At 37.3% G+C, this 24,348-nt stretch overlaps 1 protein-coding gene across 3 annotated transcripts in view; it reads right to left on the reverse strand.

Annotated features, from left to right (window-relative positions):
- The window catches only part of FRY (FRY microtubule binding protein), a 398,737-nt gene that overhangs the window by 135,316 nt on the left and 239,073 nt on the right, over nt 1-24,348 (reverse strand). For all 3 annotated transcript variants that reach the window (XM_069467740.1, XM_069467739.1, XM_069467737.1), the window contains 8 exons: nt 17,913-18,052; nt 14,207-14,297; nt 13,905-13,984; nt 13,707-13,787; nt 6,983-7,151; nt 4,207-4,299; nt 4,017-4,115; nt 2,247-2,348 (listed from right to left, as the gene is read on the reverse strand). In XM_069467740.1, the coding sequence (XP_069323841.1) occupies nt 2,247-2,348; nt 4,017-4,115; nt 4,207-4,299; nt 6,983-7,151; nt 13,707-13,787; nt 13,905-13,984; nt 14,207-14,297; nt 17,913-18,052 (855 nt within the window). The remainder of the gene's footprint in view (nt 1-2,246; nt 2,349-4,016; nt 4,116-4,206; nt 4,300-6,982; nt 7,152-13,706; nt 13,788-13,904; nt 13,985-14,206; nt 14,298-17,912; nt 18,053-24,348) is intronic.

Raw genomic sequence — 24,348 nt, forward strand, 5'->3', positions numbered from 1 at the left:
AGGAGGAGGTTTGAAAAGTGTTCTGCATATTAATGACATTTTAGAATGGTCCCATTCAAATCCCTACTGGGTGTAGTTCTAAATATACGTGATACAATTTTATTCCATTTGTAACTCATCAAGGATCTTTTTATATCTTTTAGCCTTGGGGTAGCGAATTCCAACAGTTTATTACCCATAAAGTAAAATATCATTGCCTTTACTTTGCCTAATAACTACCTCTTTCATGATTCATGGGGTCTGTGACCTCTACAAATCTCACAGGTATCTCTCCGCTCCAAACTTTTACATCCCTCACTGTCTGCAGCGCGCATGTTGAAACTTCGTTACATATTCCCCAATGAAATCCTAAGCTCTTCAAGGACAGGGACTCTATTCTACATTTAGTTTTTATAGAGCTGCCTTCCCCCATCCTTCCCACTGCCAGCACCTTCCTGGCATCTCACACCAACATAAATCCTTGCTGAATTGAACTGAATTCTGGAATGTGGTTCCATGTTCAGTCTCTCTACAGCGTTGACTCTACCTGCTCCTTCTAATCTCACTGCCTCTCTCTTTTAGAAATTCTAATGCTTGAAATGTTTGTATAGGGCAATACTGTCAGTGCCCAGACCTGCTTCTCTATGTTGATAACCCTCTTGTGGAGTCTATCTGGTAGGCTCTGAACAGAGCTGTAAACAGTATTCTAACTTTGAAGCAAGTAACTTCCAAAATAAGATGCTCTGTTATGCTTCAAAAACAACTTTGGACAAAAACTTTTTGGCCTTTTTGCCTACAGCAATAAATTGTCATACAAAATACTATTTTAATTCTAACCAAAAATTCATCAGATACATTAAACATAAAATATACAGAAAACTACACTAACAGCATTCTCAATCATTCCCCTTTTTGTTTTAAACAAAATGAGCACTTTCTATCTGTGTAAAATGTAAAAGAAAAAACAAAACCACACTTAACTGGAACTAATAATTGGATAACTTAAAAGTAGACCAAATAAGAAAAATGACATTGGGCTGCATGTTAGAGTTGAATGGCAGATGGATAAATCCTCAAATAAAATACCTGAAGGTGGCCCTTATACAACAGCTGATAACCTTGAAAACTATTTCATATTTTTGAGTACCTAAAAGCTTAATTTTCTATCCACTGCTTTTGTAGTTCACTGCCAATTTGAAGAAAATGAATGATTCTAATTTTGTATTTCACAATCAGCTTTTAGAGCCAGTTCATAGTTGACGCTTAAAGCAGCTCTAATGCAGATTACTGTGTAATTGTGGTAAATGCAAAATAATATAATTAATTCTAACCACTTTACCAAATTAAAGTGTTGTAGAAAAAGTAAAACAAGGCAACATGTATAGGCGCATATAATATTTTTAACTAATTATATTTAAAAAATTCTAAAGCAGCAAATATCAATCATATAAAAGAAATGGAACCGCATCTTTGGACACAACTGGAAACAAGTATGAAAAATACATCCTGCTTGCACTTGTATTAGGAATGGTTTTCATTTCATTGTCTTTTCCCAACAGGCCACTAAAACTTAAAATATGTTGACCACTTTGTACTTATAAAGCCAGTTTTGAAGGTAATCATTACAGTTGTTTTAGCTGGATACTCAGCAGTCCCAGGGACCATGACATTACTCCTCGTGTTACCCAGACCCTGTGCTGCCTACCCGCAGAGCCGTGAGTGCGTAGGACTGACGGACTGCGATGCAGCTAGAATACCTCCCAACAATCACAAATGACAGTGACAGGAAGCAAATGCTCTCTGTCACCAGGTCAATCCTTCCACAGAATGGAGCTTCCCCCCAACCCCCAAATATTTTCCTAGACTGGAGGGGAGAGAGAAAGGATGGAGTAGGTACAGGTGATTTTCTGAAATCAATTCACAGGCTTCTGTCAGCTGAGCGTGGCCCTTATTTTATTTTTAAATCATTTAGATAAAATGTGACAACAGATACATGTAAAGGAGCATTTAATTCTACCTTTAAAGAGATCCTTGTTAGGAAAGATTTATTTTCCCCCAATCTGAAGGGATTTTTCTTATCCCTAGTCACATTCTAAAACTGGCTATATTACATAAGAACCCTTATTAAAATTTCTTTCATTATTCTAAGAGCATAGGATAATCCCCCCTGCAAACATCAGGAATCACTCCCAGAAACATATAAACGAACCTAAGAATTGCACTGTAAATTTTTATAAAGTATTGTTTTTGAGCCAACAAATACTCACTTTAAGGTTAGATAAGCAGTTGTTGAGGAAGACGTGCCACCTGTTCAGGAACAGCTGCTTCTGACTGACACAGAGCAGGCAGGTCACCAGGGGGTACAAGGCCTGAGGAAAAAGAGACAAGGTCAGGGGAATACTTTCCATTTCAACAAACTAGGTAGCACCATTCTCTGCACCCACTACCTCTGCAGCCCTGTGGGCCAGAAGAAACAGGACCTTGCGCAGCACAGCAAGGCCCAGTGGGCACAGGGTAGAGGTGAGCGTTTTGTAAATACTGTCTGATAATCCTGGGGATGTAATAATCTAGAATTATGGATAGTGTAAAATAATAAGTTCCATGTATAAGAATGTGGAAATCTGATTCACTGCTTCAGTCTTTACTTACGAATGTCAAAAACAAACTTACCATCTTAGATAACTCTCTCAATCTCCAGAAACAAAAAAGCAGGAAGGCACATTAATTTTGCAAATGTTACTGGCTTTTTTGCTCATAAACATCTTCTAGTTTGTCCCTGTCTTAGAGGTAGGTGTATATATTTTCTTTCGCACGCAACCTTCCTGTAATTAAGGAGGATTCCTAAAAGAAATGTTATTGCCTCAGTAAACTCTACCAAGACAAATTTAACCACAGGAGGAATTTGCTTACGACCAAATAAACAGAGGTGCTACTGTGCTTTTCCTGCCTAACTGGGCCAGTTTCCCACAGCAACTGGAGGAGATAGAACAGCTAATGGACAGCCACCCAAAACACGTACACGCAGAACCCAGATAGCATACATCTTTATAGCTCACAAAAAATGAAGGCCAGTGAAGATTTTGATAAAAATGTAACTGGCTCACCTATTTACTTGAATTAGCAAGAAATAGTTGCCACAATGAGACTGAGTGCTCAAAGTTCATTAACTTTTTTTTTTCCAAATTAACTTAGTTTTAAATGGACTTTGAACTACTGCTACCATCAAGTGCAACTCTAATGCGAATCAGTGATAAAAAAATGCATGCAGTTAGTCACAATTACCATGGAATGTAGACAAATTACCAAATATGTCACTATCACAAGCAAAGCAACTCTGAGTATCTGCTCATATCATGGTGGGGATGTCCATGCTTTGGAGACTAACATAAACCACGCCGGTAACCAGCCACACCAAAGCAACCTGCTTCCTCCAGACTTTCACAATTACGGCTGGTATACCACGTGCTGATTCATAAACCAGAGCTTTATTTACCACAGAGCATAAAAGGTGGTGGTAATTTAAGACTTTCCTAGGCTGCTCTTCAAAGCCTTCCCAAGAATTGTTTTTCAGGCCTTCAGAGAAACTCTCCTATGGGCCCCTATCTATTTCCCAACTCCCTTTCCTGCCTGGTTCAATTTTGATTCTGAGTATCAGGATAGGAATTAGCCCGTGCAGGCTCTGGGAGATTGAGAAGAGAAATTGTTATTCAGTATGATAAACTTCGTTCTTCAGATTGGAAAAAATTCTCAGAAATATAATAAAAATCAAGTTAAGCCAATCTTAAAAATGAACACAGAATCCTTAGGACTAGAAGGGTCATTGGAGGTGACACAGCCTAATGCCCATATATGAATGTGACTCAGTCATGGTCAATACTAAATGCAAACTGTAAAATTTCAAATGCTACCACTTTTTTGAGGGAGCTGTAGGTAATTCTTCCACCTGTGGAGTCCTTATGACCCTCAAAAAGACTCCTGACTAGGAATTTAGTCTCTGCAGTTCTACTTGGGTTTTGGATTTTGCTGTAGTTACTAACCAAGGAATGCTTCTTTCGAGAAGAAAGTTCCAACGTGGTGTCATATAGGCTTTCCACAAAATTTCTAAGGCAGGGAACATTTACTTCATTTTTAACAGCCTGAAATAGAGATGTATGTGAATATTACACTAACGAAATTGTTGATGCTGTAATCCAATTTGAAGATTTTAGAAATGAAAATGTAACTCACAGCAGCGACTGGAACAAGGATTTCAACAAAAAGCCCAGCCAAGGCATGCTTGATATCTTTGTCTTTGACCTCGAGGAAATAGTGTGCACATTCCTAGGAAGTAGAAACAGAATGTAGGGAGGGAGAGTAGATTGAAATGTACACATAAAGTAAGATCTTAATTCAGTCATACATATCAACATAGCATACTCCATAATCTATTAAAAATCACTGGATTCAAACACTTATATTGAAATCTAAATGTTTGCAATGGCTTCGATGACATTTTGCAAGGCTTTCCCCCCCCCCAACTCTTCTCCTACTTTTATTTCAAATCAGTGTTCTGAAAGCACAAAGCATTGCTAACCAGCAAGCACACATATATCCACTGAATTACTGATTAATTCATTCAGGCATTCACTTCCAATAAATTTCTATTGATTACTTACTGTGTGGGGGGCCCTGCGCCCTTGGTTAGCCCACAAACACAGATGCCGAGGGAAGGTAAACATGGGAAGAGAGGCAGAGGACATTAAACTTATTCTAGGCCCCATGCCTGACAGCCTCGGGCACAGAGCTGTTTACTTGTTCGCCCTGACATTTTAGGTGTGTTTATTATTGAGATAGTTTCATAAGCAAGTCTGGAATGTTTCCCTTCCCCACCTCAGACAAGGAAGCTTTTGGAATAGTTCCTCAAGCAAGGATGTCTTTGCCTGCGGACGATAGTCCATGTAAAAGTATTTTTAGTGGCCCAGGGTCTCGTTCTGTAGTTGGCCCGCCCAGAATTCTGCTGGCCCCTGTTCCCTCCCTGGCCTTATGAGTAGTAACTTGCTGTGGTCTATGTCAGGCATTGTTTTCATTCAAGAGTCCAAGGCTACATGCATTTGATGACACAGTAACAGCTATATGAGCTATTACCCTTTATTTTCAGTTACCATTGGGAAGATTGCCAAAAACAGTTCCTAAAGTCCTTAGTCTACCAATTTCATATTAAGACCTCAGCCCAAGATGGGAAACACCAGCATGGGGAGTCATCGAGGCAGTTTTCCTACACAGAATGGCGCCTTGCAATTCCCGGATAGTGTCCCTTTTCCTGTATTATTTTGCATATGTATGAAAATATTCTCAAGTCTGTAAGTACATAGATACATGAATTATTAATATAACAGTGGGATAAAAATAATAGAATTGTCCCCTTCTCACTACTGCACTTGACTAGTCTTTAAAAAAAAGAGTAGTTAGCAGTTACTGAGTGCTTATCCTGTGCTAAGAACCCTCAGAATGGCTCTCTAAGGTATCACCACCTTGTAGATAAGGTAAGAGAGGCTGGGAGGGGTTAAATGTGACTGGCCAAGGTCACAGAGCTGGTGAAGGTGGGAGCTTGAATTAAATAAAACCCAAGAAGTTTGATACACAGCCTCTCTCTCTCTCTAACAGCTTTATTGAGATATAATTCACACACCAGGTAATCCATCCATTTAAAGTATACAATTTGCTGGCTTTTAGTATATTAATATTTGTGCATCCATGACTGCAGGCAAATTTAGAACTTTTTGTTGAGCCCCAAGAGAAACTCTGCACCCCTTAGCAGTCACCTGCAACCTTCCTATTCACCCCTCATCCACAGCCCTAGGCAACCACTAATCTACTTTCTGTCTCTGTGGATTTGCCTATTCTGGACATCTCATATAATGGAATGTCCACACATAATAATATAATATGTGACCTTTTGTGTCTGGCTTCTTTCACTTAGCACAGTGTTTTCAAGGTTCATCCATGTTATATCACGTATCAGCACTTCATTACTTTTTATGGCTGAATAATATTCCATTGTATTGATATACCACATTTTGCTTATCCATTCATCATTTTATAGATATTTAGGTTGCTTTCAGTTTTTGGCTATTATGAATATCTATGTTCAAGTTTTTGTGTGGACATATATTTTCATTTCTCTTGGGTATACACCTAGGAGTAGAATTGCTGGGTCATATGGTAATTTTAGGTTTAGCTATTTGAGGAACTGCCAGACTGTTTCCTAAAGTGGCTGTGCCATTTTACATTCATACTATCAGTGTATGGAAGTTCCAAGTTCTCTACATCCTCACCCATACTTCTTGTTGTCTGTCTTTGTGATTGTAGCCATCCCTATGGGTTTAAAATGGGATAGCCTGTATTCATAATACAAACATCTAAAGTCTCTGGTGAGATCATCACCAAATCTAATTCACAGCAGCATGAGATAAATCCCTTCGGACGCGTAAATTTTGTAAACTCTAAGAGCTACACATTCTGCAAAATCCTCCTTAGCAACAATTCTTTTGTTATATACCATGATGAATGCAATGAATGTCAAACCTGTATAGTCTGGTTGATTTTTTTAAAATTAAGATGCCTTTTTATATGATGAATAAAACAGCTTTCTTTCTTTATTATTTAAAGTTTTCATGCCTGTGAATGTTAATGTAGCTGATCCGATGCTATCCATTTTAAAAAGTGAAAAAAATCAGCTATATTTCATTCGGAGAACAATATGTACCAGTGAGTGAAAGAGAAAAATACCAACAAATAAGAAATCCCAATGCATACTCTACTCCAAAGATGATATGAAAGCTTAAAAATGAAATTGTATGCCTGCTACAGTACTATTTGGTTACAAAGCACTGCATGAATTATTGATGGAAGGATGTCTTTCCGTATTGACAAGTAAATGGGTTTTCATATTCCAGGTCCATCGTTTTGAGGAAGGGAATTGCTCACGTTGATAGCCCCTTAGCTTCCCTGCCCAAGACATTACCTGCATAAACTGAAGAGAGGCCTCAAAATCCTCCACTGGATACATCTTAATTCGAAAGAATTTCATCCCCATTATCAAGCTGATAATGCTTTGAACCACATACGGGCTCTGCTCTTTGTGCCGTAATTCTTTTAGCTCTGCCATAAATTTCTTCTTTACAGCAGGGAATCTAAGAAGAGAACGTAAGTGATTTATCATATAGTGGGCAGGAAAGTCACTGCAGTGAGGGCCTCCAGCTCCCGGGAGTGATCGGCCACAGTGATCAGAGCCCTTCAAATCAGTTCAAGGACAATGGCCGTCCTTTTTTTAAGGGTTTGATGTTTGGGATTTGGCAAAGAATCCAATTTTCTTCTCCTTTCTCTTTCTTATTCTATAAGATGCTCAACATCTCCTTCAGGTTAGGGAGATTCAGGGTTATTCAGACCCTCTCAGAATGGCCTAGCTCTTAAATTGAGCATGACCAAAAGCCCCATTTCCCCAGGTTTAGCCACTTCCAACATAGTTGCAGACCTTGAGGGACTGAAGTATCAATTATGAACATATGAGCAATAACATGCGAGGTTAGCAATTTCTGACAGTGACAGCAAATGATTTTTGGATTTGTATTACCAATAATGCCAAAAAATATTCCTACATCTATTTCCAAAGTTTTCTGTTGTTTCTTTTATAGTTTTAGGTTAATTATTATTGAAAATATATTTTTAGGTTGAAAAACATCCAGTAATGGGAAAATTAAAATTATATCTAAAAGATAAAGATGAATGGGCTATCCATTATATGAATTAGGATTTTTTGATCTAGTAAATGCAAAACAAATAAATAAGGCACAGTTCCTATCGTCAACGAACTTAAAGTATTGATATTGTTTGAAAGTAAAATAATGCTAATTATAAGAGCAATAATATTATTATGTCGATTTAAAAAAAGAATAGCTCTCAAGGCTAAGACAGAAAGTAGCAACAGATTTTCAAAGTACCTAAGGGTAAAGAAATGTACACATAAAAACTATTTAAACTACTTCTGAGATGGCTAGTTTAAAAACAATTCCCCCCCAAACATCCCAAGGAAAACAGTCTAAGATTCATTATATTTTGTTTTCTGAGACTATTAGCCTGAGGTTCCATGAAAAATTAGAAGCAAGGCATGATTAGAAAGGGTAATTGTGATAATAAAAATTAAAGGTGAATAGAAACTCAGAAGTTTGGAACAACTCTTGACATTTCAAGGTAGAAATTTTAGGACAGATAAAGTAGGCAGCAAACATATAGACATTTGTTTCACCAAAAGGTAGGACAGGCCGGACTCGGTGGCTCACACCTGTAATCCTGGGAGGTGGGGGAGGATTGCTTGACTCAGGAGTTTGAGACCAGCCTGTGAAAGAGCAAGACCTGTCTCTACTAAAAGTAGAAAAAAATTAGCCGGGCATGGTGGCACATGCCTGTAGTCCCAGCTGCTCGGAAGGCTGAGGCAGGAGAATTGCTTGAGCCCAGGAGTTTGAGGTTGCTGTGAGCTAGGCTGACGTCACTGCACTCCAGCCAAGGCGACAGAACAAGACTGTGTCAAAAAAAAAAGGTAGTACAAGGGGCTGGTGGTTGGCAAGTGGGGTGTGACGATTCTCAAGTGCTGACAATTTCTAGTTCTTGGCTTAGATAGGGAAGTTACATGGTGTTCGTTTTATAACAATTTGTTTAATTGTCTTGTGCATTTTCCTTTAGGTTTGCTATGTGTATTTTTCAATAAAAAAGATTTTAAGAAGGTAATAGAGCAGAAAATAGAAATAGCTTTAAGAAGATTTCAGTATCTTTTGAATGAAATATTCCCTCATGGGTTACTAACATAATTAAGAATATTTCAGGGTATATTCCTAATCTGTGGTGGCATTTTGTGGATTTCTACAAAACATGCACTTTCAAGATAGCAGCCCAACTGATCCCTTCTGACATTTCTTAAATACTATTAAAATATGATAGAAAATACTAGTTGTGTTTACTTTATAAGTAAAATCTCATGGCGATCAATTGCAAAATTATATATTAATTTTTCAGATTAGGAAATTCATAGGTATTAAAATACAAACTTTATTAAAATTTATAAAAATCTACTTGGTATCAGATAACATCTATCTGAGATTTTACAACTATACTCCTGAACATTTTGGAATATAAATTCCAAACTTCAATGTCACCATTCTTTTCTGTTTTACAGAAAAAAATTGATGGTGAAGAAGATGATGATGATGACAGCAGCAAGTAGACATACAGCACTTACTGTATGCCAGCCATGGTTCAGTGTGCTTCACATATTGCCACTCATTTCATCCTCACAGCAACTCTGTATGCAGCGCACTATTATAATGCCCTTTTCACAGTAGAGGGAATTGAGGCAGAGATTTAGTAACTTGATAAAGTCAGCACAGCTGGTAAGTGGTGGAGCTGGAATTTGAAGCTAGTGTCTGGCTCTAGAGTTCCTGCTCTTAATCTCTATGCTAAAGGAACCAGTGGTTTTCAAACCGTGGCCCCCAGGTCAGCAGCATCAGCACTGTCTGGGAACTTGTAGCAATGCAGTCCTCTGGTCCTACCCCAGACCCACTGTTAGGGCTCAATTGTGTGCCTCCTCCTCCCAAATTTATATGTTGAAATCTTAGTCCCCTATACAGCAGAATGTGAGTATTTTTGGAGACCTGGTCTTTAAAGAGGTAATTACATTAAAATGAGGCCATTAGGGTGGGTCCTAATCCAACATGCCTTGCGTCCTTATAAGAAGAAGAGATTAGCACACAGACACACACAGGTTCAAGATCACATGAAGACACAGGGGAAAAAAAGGCCATCCTCAAGCCAAGGAGGGAGGCCTCAGCAGGATCAACCCTGCCCATACCTCGATCTTGGACTCTCAAACCTCCAGAACTGTGAGGAAGTAAATTTTTGTTGTTTAAGCCACCCAGGCTGGGGTACTTTTTTATGACAGACTAACATATCTACTAAATCAGTGACTCTGGGGACAAAGTCCAGTGATTTGTGTTTAATAAGCTCTATAGGTGATTCTGATGTGATAAAGTTTGAAAAGCACTGGTGTAGACTCAGAATAACAATAATAAGATACATTTGCAAGCTGTTTTACCTTTTGTGCACATTATACCTTTTACATTCTTACCCTTACAACAACCCACGGAGTCAGGTGGTGACTGCATTTCCACTTTACAAATGAAGAAACAGATTTGGAAGATCCCAGTGACAGAGAAGAGACTCAAACCCAGGTCTTCTGATGCAAATTCCAGTAATTTCCACTACATCCCAACTGCCTTAGACAGTCATAACTGTGAAATGTGGTCCCTCCCCTGTCTAGAATAGCTTACAGTTCAATTGGAAAGAGAAAACAGTATAGCACTGACCATGAGCCACGTGAATAACAATAAAAATAATTTACTGAGGGCCTACTGTGTGTTAGCACCACTGGACACTTTGCTCGACCTTTCCGACCTTCAGGGAGGTGGAATGTCCCAGGTTACATGGCTTGCTCATGGTTCACACTGCCTTTTCGGTGAGCAAAGCACGCAAGGAGGCTTCAGGGCCTCGGAGAATGAAAGGGCTCTTTTCAGCTGGGTAATTAGAGAAGACTCCAGAAGGCACTTGAATCGGGGTGAAGGGTGAGCAGAGGGCTTTTGGCAGAGATGGATAAAGGAGAGGAGGCAGAAATGGCAGTGGGCAAGCAATGCAAGTGACACTTTCAATCAAGATTATAAAAATGTAATACTTACAAACTGGATATTTAAAAATTGTATTTTTATTCACACTACTTTCAAACACTAGAAACCTATGGCTTTAATTTTGAAATGTGAGAGGTTAGAGGGAAAAATGTTATAGATTAGAGTCATAGTTTTAAGGGTGGCACGATACTTAGAAAAGTTTGTTTTCCGTTTTGAATCCATGATTAAAACAAGGAGAGAGAGAAAAAAGGAGGTTATTTCTGTAACTCACTATTTCAATATTTTCACGAGTTAGTGGCTAAATGTCTATTTATTTCTCATTTAAAAATATATATGGCTATCTTTTATTTCTAAAAGTCCCAAAGGACAGAAACATATTATTTTGGCAGAAAAGTAATCCAAAAACCTATTTACACTTAAAATATATTTTTCCTTAAAATGATTTTAGGGAAAAATAAATATTTCAATGACCTTTCCTTTAGTATTTACTATTCAGTGCTATATTTAGTAAATATAGTAACTAAATGATTACTCAGTCTTTGGTATACTATAAAATTCATGTAAAAATAAATCTCTGCTTTAAAATGTATAGTACTTATAAAAGTGAGAGTATAAGAATTTATAGATAATGATTATGTGACATAAGAAGAAGTTTAAAACATCAATGAATCTCAGAAGCAGTCATCACTGTTACAATAAATCTACCAGATTTTGACCAAAGTACTTTAAAAAAATTGAATTTTAACTTAATTTACTTTGAAAAAGTCAATACTATGTGTGAATATTACTTATTAGCAAAAATATTTTCCTTTAATGATGGAATTTGAACAGCATTACCACTAGACTAGTAAGATAAAAATAAATAAAAATTCTGCTAAAACTCAAATGCCAAACTATCTACTAATAACTAGTCATGATGAGGAAACTATTTCATAAGCATTCCCATTGGGAACTAGATATACAACCTAAAATTAAAATTATTGCATTACTCAATTTTACTTAAAAAAAAAAAAAGGTAATCACACCATACCAGATAAGCATACATTCTTTTTTCCCACCCTCTGGGAACAAGAGAAACAGTACTTTTCTAAAGCATTGATAAAGTAATGGTCCTGGTGTACCACTGAGAAAAAAGTAATGTGATAACTTGTGGTGTGACACTAGTTTGAGATCGTACCATCTATCGATCACTGTTAACTACACATTGACTGATTGAGAACATATCAGGGAGTACTAGAGTCTACGATTACTACAGGAGCAGACTGGCCCAGGGGTTCGCTAGTGACTGGAAAGTACTGGAGCATTGTCCAAACTGAGGCATTTCTTACACCCTACTATTGCAGAATTGGGACAAATATTGGCATCATGAAAATAAAAAAGCCACTGTTGGCATGCAAACACTGGCTTGGGGGACCATAAATCTGACCTAAAATGGAAATTCCAAATTCCTACAGCCTTAGATTACTGCTTAGTTATGACAATGTTTCTCAACACATTCACAACCAACTCAGAATCATGTAGCTAAGGAAGGTTATTTGACAATAACCAGTATTGTCATGCATAATTCACAAAAACTAAGAAAAACACAAAAAGCCATCTTTGGAATATTAAACTTTCCAAATGATAGCATAAGAGCATTATTCTGGGGTAATCACAAAGGAATATGTGGAGATTTTCAGGGCTTGACAAATCAGCAAATGTACATATTAATACCTCATTTTTTCTAACCTTTGATAGGAATGAGGTAGGTACATGTGAATTAATTTGCCAGATAATTGCAGCTTTTCCATTCAAAATGTTAATACCTTTATTACTCAATTGCAATGGAAATCTCTCCAAAATGCATTATATCTTTTTTCATAATGACTCATGAACCGCAATTATTTGAATAGGCTCTCATAAAAGTACAATATAGCCTCATGCAAAATGGCCCAGATAACTCTATTGTTTAATTCTTAGGTATGTTTTTTGGCCAGTTTCTTTCCTCTCTGATGCCCTCAGCTTTTGAGCTTGATATTTCTTGATGGCGTCAGTGTATCATCTTCCAAAAGTTCCTTCTCCTTCTAACACTGATGTGTTAGATGTAGATAAACTTGATTAGATTAAAGAAATCATGCCAAGGAGTTTTTTGGGGGCGTCTATTTCCCAAGTTCTTGTCTATGCCTTGGCTAGGTAAGGTTGCTGAGTAAGTGCTTTTTAAAAATTTTGGTTTTTTTGATAAAGTATGTATTTCCATGCTACCAAGTTAGGAAATTCCATCCCTTGAAGATAAAAATCTTTTTCTGAGGATTGCATTTCACAAGCATCAGGGCATCACTGTTGCTTGAAGCTAGCCTTCTGGAGTGGATTCACATTATGTCTCTGGCTCATTTTTCCCAACCTAGGCATTCGGGATCTTGCCCAATTTGCTTCAGGGTTGGACAAAATGAAGCTGGGTAAGGAGGGTGTGACATCACTTTTGGAAGAGGTATATTATTGTTCATAGCCTAACACTACTTTGTTGTAGCCTGCTAACGCAGTGCTATGGAGCCAGATAAATTTAGCAAGGAGAATTTCCCCCTTGACTTGTTTCCATGACAGAGTCTGGGACATTTTTAGCTCAGCTGAATTAAATAAGGACTATAGTAAAGGGGACATTCTAGAATGGAATTTTCCCACTTATGGATAATATATTGTAACCACCCACTCATGGATTATAGAAAACAGAACTTTAAAAACTGATGAACTTCTTTGGAATATTTGGGCAGAAAGAAAAGTAATTTGGTTAGCCCATTGCTTTGGTGCTGTAGCCTGAAACCCACAGACTCTGGATGGGATCTGACCCAACTGCCAAGTGAAAATGATTACTTGGTACCTGCCTTGGATGAGCTTTCTAGTCAGTTTCAGAGATGGGGCACACGTAGCAGAAAGAGCCCTGGTTCCTTGTAAGCTCACACACCCCCTTTCCTTAGTCAGGGCTGGGAGGATAGAGGAGGCACTCAGGTTCTCATGGTACAGGGTTTTGATGCTCTCACTTACTTGGCTTGTGCCAACACTCCGATGACTTCTGCATACAGGTCTGCCACAATGTGCATATTGCCAGTGTTAGGACCAAGGTACCTAAGCAAAGTATAATTAGACAAGTTAGAGATCCCTGGTCATTGGAAAAAAGCTAACCATTGATTTGGTTTTAAGCACCCAACTTCTTCAACATTCAAAGGGGTGAAATCACCTTACCCTTCTTTGTATTTAAAGTGCTTGAAAGCCAAGTTAATAACATCATGTATTAAACTGTCTATTACAGGATGAAGTGGAATCTGAAAAGAAAAAAGACAGCTCTTAATTTGGAAGGGGATATTAAATAGTGGAGCAGTAACACTACTTCCAATAATTATATATGACAATCAGTAGCGATCAATAAACATAATTCATATGACTCAGTATTTGGAATTCATAAACAATTTAATAAACTTAGACATTCAAAATTTTAGTTTTTAGAATAAATATTGCCTAAAAGTAACAATGAACTTTTTACCTACCTGTTTCAAAACTTCTATTAATACTAAAGAAAAAATAAAATCAATGGCAAGGTCCCGTCTTTCCATCAAATAATCTCGCTGTTGTTCATCACTGTAAAATTTAACATATTCACATTAAATGGCACTGAAGGTATTCTCAGAGTGACATAATTCATGAAAAATCTAGGACTCCTCCCCACTGGACTGCAAACCCATTTTATCATTACAAGAGTGCAGTGGTAAATACATGCTAATGCTCTTTCATTATTAACGTGGTGCAGTGGACAAATGTTGCATTTGAAGTCAGCATATTTAACTTCAAATTTAAAATTTTCAACCATGTTAACTTGAGTAGCTATTTGTGAGTCTATAACCTCGTCTTGTGGACTTTTCCGAGGTAGCTTTCAACCCACGAGAGCTACCGTCTTGTATATGTGATACACACTTGAGAAGGCTGCCGTACTAGAGGTGTACATCCAAAGTATCTTGAGAAGGGAGTGCTGAACAATGTAGGAAAATCATAAGGAAATGAGATGACCACCAACTGGAACAGAACTACATGGGTGGAGAAGGGATCAGCATTGCTTTTCTTTTTTCTTTATCTTCTCCCTGTCCTTTTCCTCTTGCACTTTTGCCAGTTGAGATTTAGGGAAAGGAAGAAAGAAGAAGTGAAGAAGCGGTGGAAGAGAAAAACAGTAAAAAGCAGAAGGAAGAAGAGGTAGGAGAGGCAAAGCAGAATCAGAACTGTCAGGACAGCAATGCTCCCCCCACCTCATTTTCTGCTTACCTACCACATCGACTAAGGGCTCATTTGGAACCCAACAAAGACAGACAAACGAGATGACTGCTGGGTTCCTTGGCACAGATGCGGCTAAGAGCACACTGATTCTGGTACAGAACAGCGCGGGTTTAAAATTATGCCTCTTCTACTTACCAGCAATTTTTCCATCTACAAAATGAGAATAATAATAATAGTACTTATATGACTGAAAAGACAGAGCATGTATATGTTTAGCATAATCTCCCAAACATATAAATGCTCAATACTCGTATATTAAATAAAACCAATGAGGAGGGATGACAGGATTTAGACTTGCCAGGAAGGTAGTTTCAAAATAAAACAAGACTATTTTAAACAGGGAACGTTTTTCTCTTTAGCCAAGAGAGACTAAGAAGGAAGGAAGGTAATATTAAAGGTATAAAAATGAGCTTCGGGAGTGCTCTTTAACTTTGAGCAAGTCAAATAAAGGCTGGTGGATGACAGAGGGGTTAAGAAGGGAAGGTGCATCTTTACCTTTCAAGGGGAAATGTATGGACAAGGCAGGAACTCATTCATTCAGGATCATTTATGAACAGCCCTGTCAGGAAGGTAGAGTAGTGGACAGAACCATCTGTCTGAAGTCCTTCAAGACCCACTGGAACTAGAAAAAGCTACTGCCAGCTGGGGGAAAGGAAGATCTATGCAGCTGCATTACAAAGCAGGGCACCCGCAAGTCGGGCCCCATATCTACGACGTCACGGAATAAGGGAACTGGCAGTTGGAAAGACCCAGGGGAAGGAGAACTGCCAAAGATGTCCAGCAGCAGCAGAGAGAGCATGTCTGTGCTGGAGGGCTGATAAGGATCTTCAAACGTGGCCAGAGGACCCTGAGAAAGCAGCAGGTCTTGGAAGAAAAAAAAAATTTAGACCTATGATTCTATTTTATTTAATAAGTCATTATGCTTTCTAATTGAAGTAAGACATCTACTTTCCCAATATTGAATTCAACTTTATTGCTGGTTTGAAGTTTAACTGCCAACGGCCAGAAGCACTTGACAAATGTATTTGGCAGTCAAAATATTATACTAATCTTAGAAATCATAACCCAATGTATATCCCTCACATTTGACTATTTTCAGTTGTTTATATTCTTTCTTAAAGTTCCTTTTTTACTTTTTTTTGGTAACAGAAACTCACATTTAGCTACATCTCATGCTCTAGAGACCCTCATTCTTTTGGCTTTTTTCTAAGCACACATTCTCTCTCTCATTATAAACATTCCACTGTAACCAAAATGCTACGAAGTCAAATTTTACTGTTCTGATTCCGTATTGAATCTTGGTAGTTACTCTGATCTCCTAAAAATAATCAGTAACACAATTTAAAAACCTGTCATTTTTAATCCATAAATAAATCAGTTCATGAAAAATCTAGTTTAAGTAACTAAATTCTGATAAAACAGAGGAACAAAACCAGAACTCACTTAATTCAACTCACTGAAACTGTTCTGTTCCCCAACCCCAGGAAAGTTTTAATATCTGTTCATAAGCCAACATGTAATATGGGAAAAATAACAAAATGATCTCATTAATTTATTAGTAATCGCATGGTTTGAAGCATCTTCAGATATAGAATTGAAATTCTACTAAAATTTGATAGATTAAAAAAGTATTTATGAGGAGAGACTGCTAATGGGTATAAGATTTCTTTTTGGGATGAAGAAAATGTTCTGGGATTAGATAGTGTTGATGGTTACACAACCCTGCCAATATACTAATAGCGAATTATACACTTTAAAAGGGTGAATTTTACAGTACATGAATTATATCTAAATTTTAAAAGTTTCTTTCTTCAACTAAAAAAATTACTTAATATGAAATAGTTATTAATCTCTCCCCCAAACAAAATGATTAAAAATGATTGAATCTTGCATAAACTACACCACATTATAAGATTATACATTATAAGTTCAAATGAAATGTAATTTGGTAAAATTACAGGTCTTCAATTTCAAGAGAAGTCTACATTTTTTTAAAAACAGTATTTAGGACTGTCAAGAAAAATGAGAAGGATAAACTATTCACAAAAAGTGAGTGATTTTCTGAGTGATTAATTTCAATTTACTGTCTTTAAAAGCATTTTTAAAAAGCTGCATAATCAATTCATGTAGAGATATCTAACTGCTTTTAACATAATCTCTCTTATTTTTTTAAAAAAGGTAAGTGTATTAAACTTTCTTATGTTCACTGCCTTGCTGTAGATTGATTTCCATATAAAATTATATGTGTTTACCTAAAATATGGAGAATGCACATTAATGAGAATCTTAAGTTTTCTGGCTGCTGAAACGCTTGTGTAGCAGTAAGTTTCATGTTTCAAACCCACAAGAGACGGGACCACAGAATAAATAAACAAAATGCTCAGCCAGAAGGAGGAGTCGGAGATGGTGTAACCCTAACTTCCCGATTTGCTCACCCAGAGACTGAGGTACAGAAAGGTGGTGAGCTGCCCAAGGTCACAAGGCTAATTAGTGGCAGCGCCAGGACTGCCGCTAACGTCCAGTCGTGTCCTTCCCACTACAGTACACTGAGCACTCAAGGTTACTGGAACAAGGACGAAAATATCTCGGCATGTCATGCAGGGCCTGTAGCCAGCATTCTGCTTTGGGTGTAGACTGGAGAGGAGCGGGCAGAAAAAAGAAGCTGGCAAGACGGTGACCTGCGGCCCTTATACCCTGTCCCCACTGGTGCTGGAATGTGGCTGTGAATTCACAGATGAATTTTCAACTGTGACAGCTGGCAGGGGGTCAGTGCTCCAGGTGGGTTACCTGCAACAGACAAGCGGGCCCCTGCAGCACCTGTAAGCCACCCTTGAGAAGTTAGAAGGACCTAGATGCCCTTCTAACTCTTATTTTATTTACATTTCTTAAAAAAAAATCACACCATAATCCTTACACATGAGAAATGTACCTTTTTGATTTATTGCTTGTTCGTGGTCTGTATTCATGTGATTCATCCTCAATTCCATTTTGCCTTTTGTACCAGTCAAACAAGGTACGCAGAATGGAAGGCAGGCAGTACTCAGAGAGGGAGCTCATGGAGCTGATGACCTACAGAGGGAAATGCAGGACATTCAAAGGCTTTCGTGGCACTGTCAGTGACCGAGAAACTTTTTATTTCACAAATAATCCCAACCACTATGCACTACCACGTTTTCTTACTTATCACAGTCCTTTCTTTCATAACCTTTATTAGTACATTCCCAAGAGCCCAAGTCTCTTAATGCTGACAGATGTTCCTCATATAATAATAATTTTGTGGTTCAACAAAGTTAATTACTTTGACTCCCTTTCATTCTAGAAATCAGATGTTAATTGCATACAGGTTATTCATAGAACTGCAAAGAAATTATTTTCCCACATTCATTTACTATGGTATCTTATACTTCTTAGGTCTTTAAAAATGCTTGTTGTATAAATACATTAATACAATTACATTAATTGTTTAGGTGAAATAAGCAAATCTATACCCCCCAAAATAACCTAGGTGGTAATAACAATGTATGTTTTTTTGTCAATAATCATTCATCCATTAATTTGAGGTATGCTCCAAGTTAGACTCAAGATATGAATAGGCAGCAATAATTTACCATATTAGGCTAAAGGAAAACTTATTCCTTCTTCTTTAAACAACAATCATGCCTTTGATAGACTTGTTATTCTAACTTTCTTATCTGGAAAGATTCCTGATCTTTTGTTAATTACTACAAAAAAATGAACCTCAATTCTTATCTCCTACACATGCAAAAATTAACTCAAAATGTGTCGTAAATCTAAGTATAAAACCTAAAGCTATAAAACTTCTGAAGAAAACAAAGGAGAAAATCTGCGATTTTTGGATTAGTCAAGGATTTCTTACGGATGGCCCCAAAAGCAATGTCCGTGACAAAATCTGATATACTGAAAGTCATCAAAATTAAAGGCTTTCGCTTTTAGGAAGATACTGTTAACAAAGTGATAAAGGACAAGCCACAGACTGGAAGAAAATATTTGCAGATATTTTCTGATACAGGCTTTGTATCCAGACTACATAAAACGACAAAGAGATAGGTTTTAGGCACCTAGTTAACAAAACTTTAAGCAAATTATGATACCCAGTGCTAACGAGCAGTGATAAAGTGCACATGTTCATACACTGCTGATGGGAAAAAATAGGTATAATATAGCTGGAAGGTAATTTGGAAATACCTATCAAGAACCTAATAGCAATCATTTTCAAGTGGGCCAAGCTTAGAACTTACCTCAAATACATAATTAGAGCTGAGCAAGAATGTTTAGGACAGCCTTACTTACAGCAAATAAATAAATAAATAAATAGAAACAACCTAAATGTCTAACTATATGTAAATGGCTTAAAAAGATGTGGAATGTGGTGTAGACTACGAAACCATTAAAAATCACATTTCACAAATATTTAATACCATGAAAATGCTCATGATATGTTAAGTGAGAAAAGAATGAGCAATTATTTAATTGGTATGATCCCAATTTGGTATAGACATTATATAAGTATGTGTATACAGAAAATAAGACCAGGAGGAGATGTACTAATATATGGAGTGCATGTTCAAACCAGGGGTTCTCAGGACAGACAAATCACTAGAGGGAGACGGTAGGTGGGAGTTTAAGAGAAATGAAGGTAGGATTTTACCTGGGCCTATTTTAGAAAGGGTAGAAATTTGAGATGAGAACCAAGGGAAAAAAATTAGCAAAGACCTGAGGCAGGAAAGCCTTTGGTAACGAAGGTACAAAATATTAGTAACTGTTGATAATGATTATAATGATCAATGTGATGAAGGTTTTGAGTGAACTGAAAGAAGAAATATCTGGCTGGTAGGAAGGATTTGGTGTGCCAGAGTGAAGGAACATAATGTTGAAAATGTTTCTTCTTTAGAAAGTGGGAAGCCACTAAAGATTTTTGCACAGGGACATAGGCCCGTACAAAAGGTGTTTGGGGAGGTTTCTCCAGCAGTGAGTGATGGGGAAGACACAGACACGCACATGCTTGAACTGCATTAGGTTACTGCACTGGTTCCACGCATGCGGTAATCTCGACCTGTGCCGGGAAGGTGGCAAAAGAAGTGGAAATCCTTAGTTAACTTAAAATATTTCTGCAGTTAAGCAGGCCAGGCTTAACTTCCTTTTATAAAGCAGGAAATGAGAGCAAAGGAGCTAAAGTGCTTCATGTCGATAGGATTTTCCACTGTCACATTTAAAAACAGCCCTGAGATTGGACACAACATTGCTTTCTTCCTCAGATTCTATCTGCTCACAGCCTATTTCATGCTCTTTCTCTGATGATGATGGTTGTATGTACATATACAAAATTGCACATTATCTTTAGTTATGGGTTAATATAAGTTAAAAATAAATAGGCTATTGCATTTATTGCATTTGGCCTTCTCTGTGAACCTAGCCAGCATTAATATTTTTAAAATTGAGACACAATCTAATTATTTTAACAAAGAGTCCTCCTTTTCCCCACTCCAGTAATATCCACAGTCAAGGCACGTTTTCCTGCTGTGGCCATCAATGTAACAGCAGTAACTTTTTGGAAGAAGGCTAATCATGGTGTGTCAAGGGAGTAATTTACTAATTATTTCAAATGTTAACCCAGCACAAGAAAGGGTATTTCCCTAAGTCACCGTCATCTAAAAATGTTTTGAATAAGGAAATGAAGGAGGTTCCTCTCAGAGGAAAAATGGGTTACAATTCAGAGTATGACTGTGGCTGAACTGTCTTAATTATTGCATATGTAATAAAATCCCAAAACATCTACTATTATATTTCAGTAATTTAAACGTACTTGTGTAAATCCGGGGGAGTCTAAGGGGAAATGATGATCAAATGTTAATAAGGTATCCTAGATGGTATCTTGGGACAGAAAAAGGATATTAGGGAAAAACAAATGAAATACAAATAAAGTCCAACACACAGTTTAGTTAATAATGATGTACCGACGTCAGTTTCTTAATTGTGACAAATGTACCATGGTAACGTAAGATGTTAGCAACAGGGGAAACCAGCAACTGCCTAGACTATCTTTGCAACTTTTTTGTAAATCCAAAACTATTCTGAAATTAAAAGTTTACTTAAAAAAACTTATGTGGGATATTTATAAGCTCCATTATTCGCTACAGACCTGTAAAAGAGATAGAAACTTATGTTTGACTCCTAAACATCTCTGGGTAGAACACACAATGTTCAGCTACTGCTCTTAGATAGAACCCCCATTCTCCATAGAGAACGTCTGTAGTGTTCATCAAATTTCTATAATAAATTTTTAAATAATTTTTTTCTCTCAATTAAAAAGTCACCTTGAAGCCATTCTTGGTATCAGATCTACTGGGCGCACTTTCCATGGCAAAAACACTGAGACCATCTCAGAAGGGATGAAAGGTCAGCATAGGGTGGATGTGTGTGTTTTTCCATCTTTCTGTTACTGCCCTTTTGAGCCCAGACTTTCAGGAAGGAAGGGTGGAATTTGCAAAGACCTGGCCCTCAAAGCTCAGGAAGGGAGGAAGGTCTAGCTGGCTTCTTGGTTACTCAAGTCCTTCATTTACGGGAAGCAGAGCCAATGGTGAGATGAATTCTAGCTCTGTGCTGCCGCTGAAAGGGGGCAGGCCCGTTTACAAAGATGTTCTTGTTGCATTTAAATGACCATATTCTTCCACCATCGATGAGCTAGGTACTGGGCACCATGAAGAGATGAAGTGCACAGAATTGCAGAACTATTTCATACTGATGTTTTCTTTTTGGGGGGGATAGAGAGGAATACTAAATGTACTTTGTAAATGTTTGAATGTTTACTTTGGCATTTTATGTATAAATAAGCTAAAAGAGGCTGCTATGCTGTAGCTAAGACACTGATTTTTCATAAGAATTTTATTATACTTACTAAATGCAAAGAAGAAAACTTCACATATAAATATTTGAAAATTACTCAGTTGAGTCATTTCACATTTTACAGTAATGAGGCTAACTTTTCATAAATGGTGCATTTAACAAATAATTTTAAAGTAACTCCACTGATGGTCTAATTTCTCAAATTTCAGTGGGCAAGTAACTTTGAGGGGTCATGGTACTCACTGTGTAATACCATGAAATACTACTTAATAATATATTAAAGTAATTTCAAATGCAATTTATTTTTACTTGATCACATATCATACTATTGCTAGATTATAGTATTTGATGAATAATGACAAAGATTTAAGAATAGTTTATTACAAAAACTTAAAATTACAAAAAAATATATATAGTAGATATATCTTTTCCTGCAAATTAGGAAAAGATCATTATTTGACTTCAACATCTTGGTCCATTTTACAGAACACAATGTTCCCTTGGAGAATAATTTAAGAAATGCTGACTAACATTAATATAAATCCAATACCAGCTAATTTGTTTTTACCTTTTAATTGCTTACATTTTTCATTTATACATTTTAAATAGCCTTTCACCAAATTGTAGCATTAGAAACAATGTTGAAACACTAGAATTGCATCTGCTTCCTTTTTCAGAAAATTACTACTACCCACAACGGTAAAATGTGATTTTAGCTCTGTTAAAGACATTTGGATATATTTACCATGTGTTTCCTGTTTTACAGAGGGCATTTTTAACACATTAAGAAACTAAATTGCCACAAAAGTACATAAAATATAACATCTAAAGAAAAACTTCAATAAAGATTTCTTGGAATGTTTGAGCAAATTATCTGGAATTTATAGGCATGACACCAATAAAGAATGTAAGTCACACTGAATTGCAAATAACTACAAGTTAATGTTCTCAGAACTCTTTATGTGATGACTGACCCTTCATGTGCCATGTTTTCATAATTTCACTGTTACATTCTGACAATCAGATGGTCTTGGGTTCAAGTTGCAGCTCTGCCCCTTATTAGGTGGTTGAGCTTGGCATGTCAATACTTCTCTGAAGCTCTGTGTTCTCAGCTATAGAATAGGACTGAGAATACTTACTTCACTGGCAATTTATGATGACAAAATGAGATGTTGTAAAATATGGGGCACATAGTAGACCTTAAAATATGTCAGTTTCCTTCTTTCATTTCCAAATATGGAAACTGAAGGACAGACAAAAAATGATTGTGATGAGATCACAGGCTAAGTTAATGATGGAATGAATAACAGCAGTTGATGACAATTTTATTCATCTGGGCTGGAGAAATGTCACTTTCTAGGTATATTGTGGGAACAAAAGAAAAGCCCCACCTACTGCTTAGCCAAGCACAAACTCTTGGGGCTTCCATTAGAACCCTTATAGCTTAGTTTGTATTCCCACGCTTTCTGACTCCAGCAGATGTAAACACAGTGCCTCTTGCCTGGCACCTTGTCCTGACCAGTGCTTGTCCCACATTAGACCCACAAAGTAGCCAATATTTGGCTCCCCGAGTTTGCTGCAGGCAACAGCTCACTCCAAAGCCAATGAGAAGGGACACTGAGGATAGTAACTTGTAACTATTCTGGAACCAGAATCAACCAGTTGAATAAAACCAGTTGCTATAATGACCAACACATCCACATGTTAGGTTCAGGAGCCTCAACCACTGACAAAAGTGTGGAGCCCAAACATAAGTGAAAAATGGACACAACCCTTGGCAGGAAGTCACACTGTTAAGCTCATATATTTCATTCAATGTAAGAGAGTTCCATAAAACACATGCAGCCCTCGAATGACCCTGCTCTCCGCTTTCTCATCTAATTATCAGTTATCTGTCCTCCTTCCTGCTGTGTCTCAATCACTCATGCATTGGTGATGCTTCCTCTTCCTGATTCACTGCCACCTTGCTTCTTCATCCCTGAAATCTGATTTCTGTTCTTGCCACGTGCTACTGACACCTTTATCTGAAAGATCAGCAAAGACAAACCCAATGGCCAACCAATGGCCTTTTTTGCAGTCATTTCTCTTGAAGTCTCCTGAACAAATGGCACTATTTACCAGGTTCTCCTATGATGCTGCCCTGTCTTAGCCTCTTGTAGTTTCTCTTATCTTCTGTACGGTTCCTTATGAAATGCCAAAGCACAGTGAGACAACACATCTGTGATAATAGGATACAAACTCAAATTCTGATTCTGATTGTTCTGGTACAAGCTCTTTGGGAAGCAATCATACTTTACTATGCAAAGAGGAAATAATTTCCACTTGCTGTATGAGACTGTTTTAAGAGACAAACTTAGAGCAATACTTCGAATAGAAAAACATCATGCAGTGTACAATTGTATTATTTAACTCATTGTATGTTTATGTCATTATTAGATGCCACGTAAGCAAAAGTCTAAAAGCCAAGGGCAGAGAAAATCAACAAGAAAGCATATGCATGT

Source organism: Eulemur rufifrons, chromosome 4, assembly GCF_041146395.1.
Source record: "Eulemur rufifrons isolate Redbay chromosome 4, OSU_ERuf_1, whole genome shotgun sequence".
Lineage (NCBI taxonomy): Eukaryota > Metazoa > Chordata > Mammalia > Primates > Lemuridae > Eulemur > Eulemur rufifrons.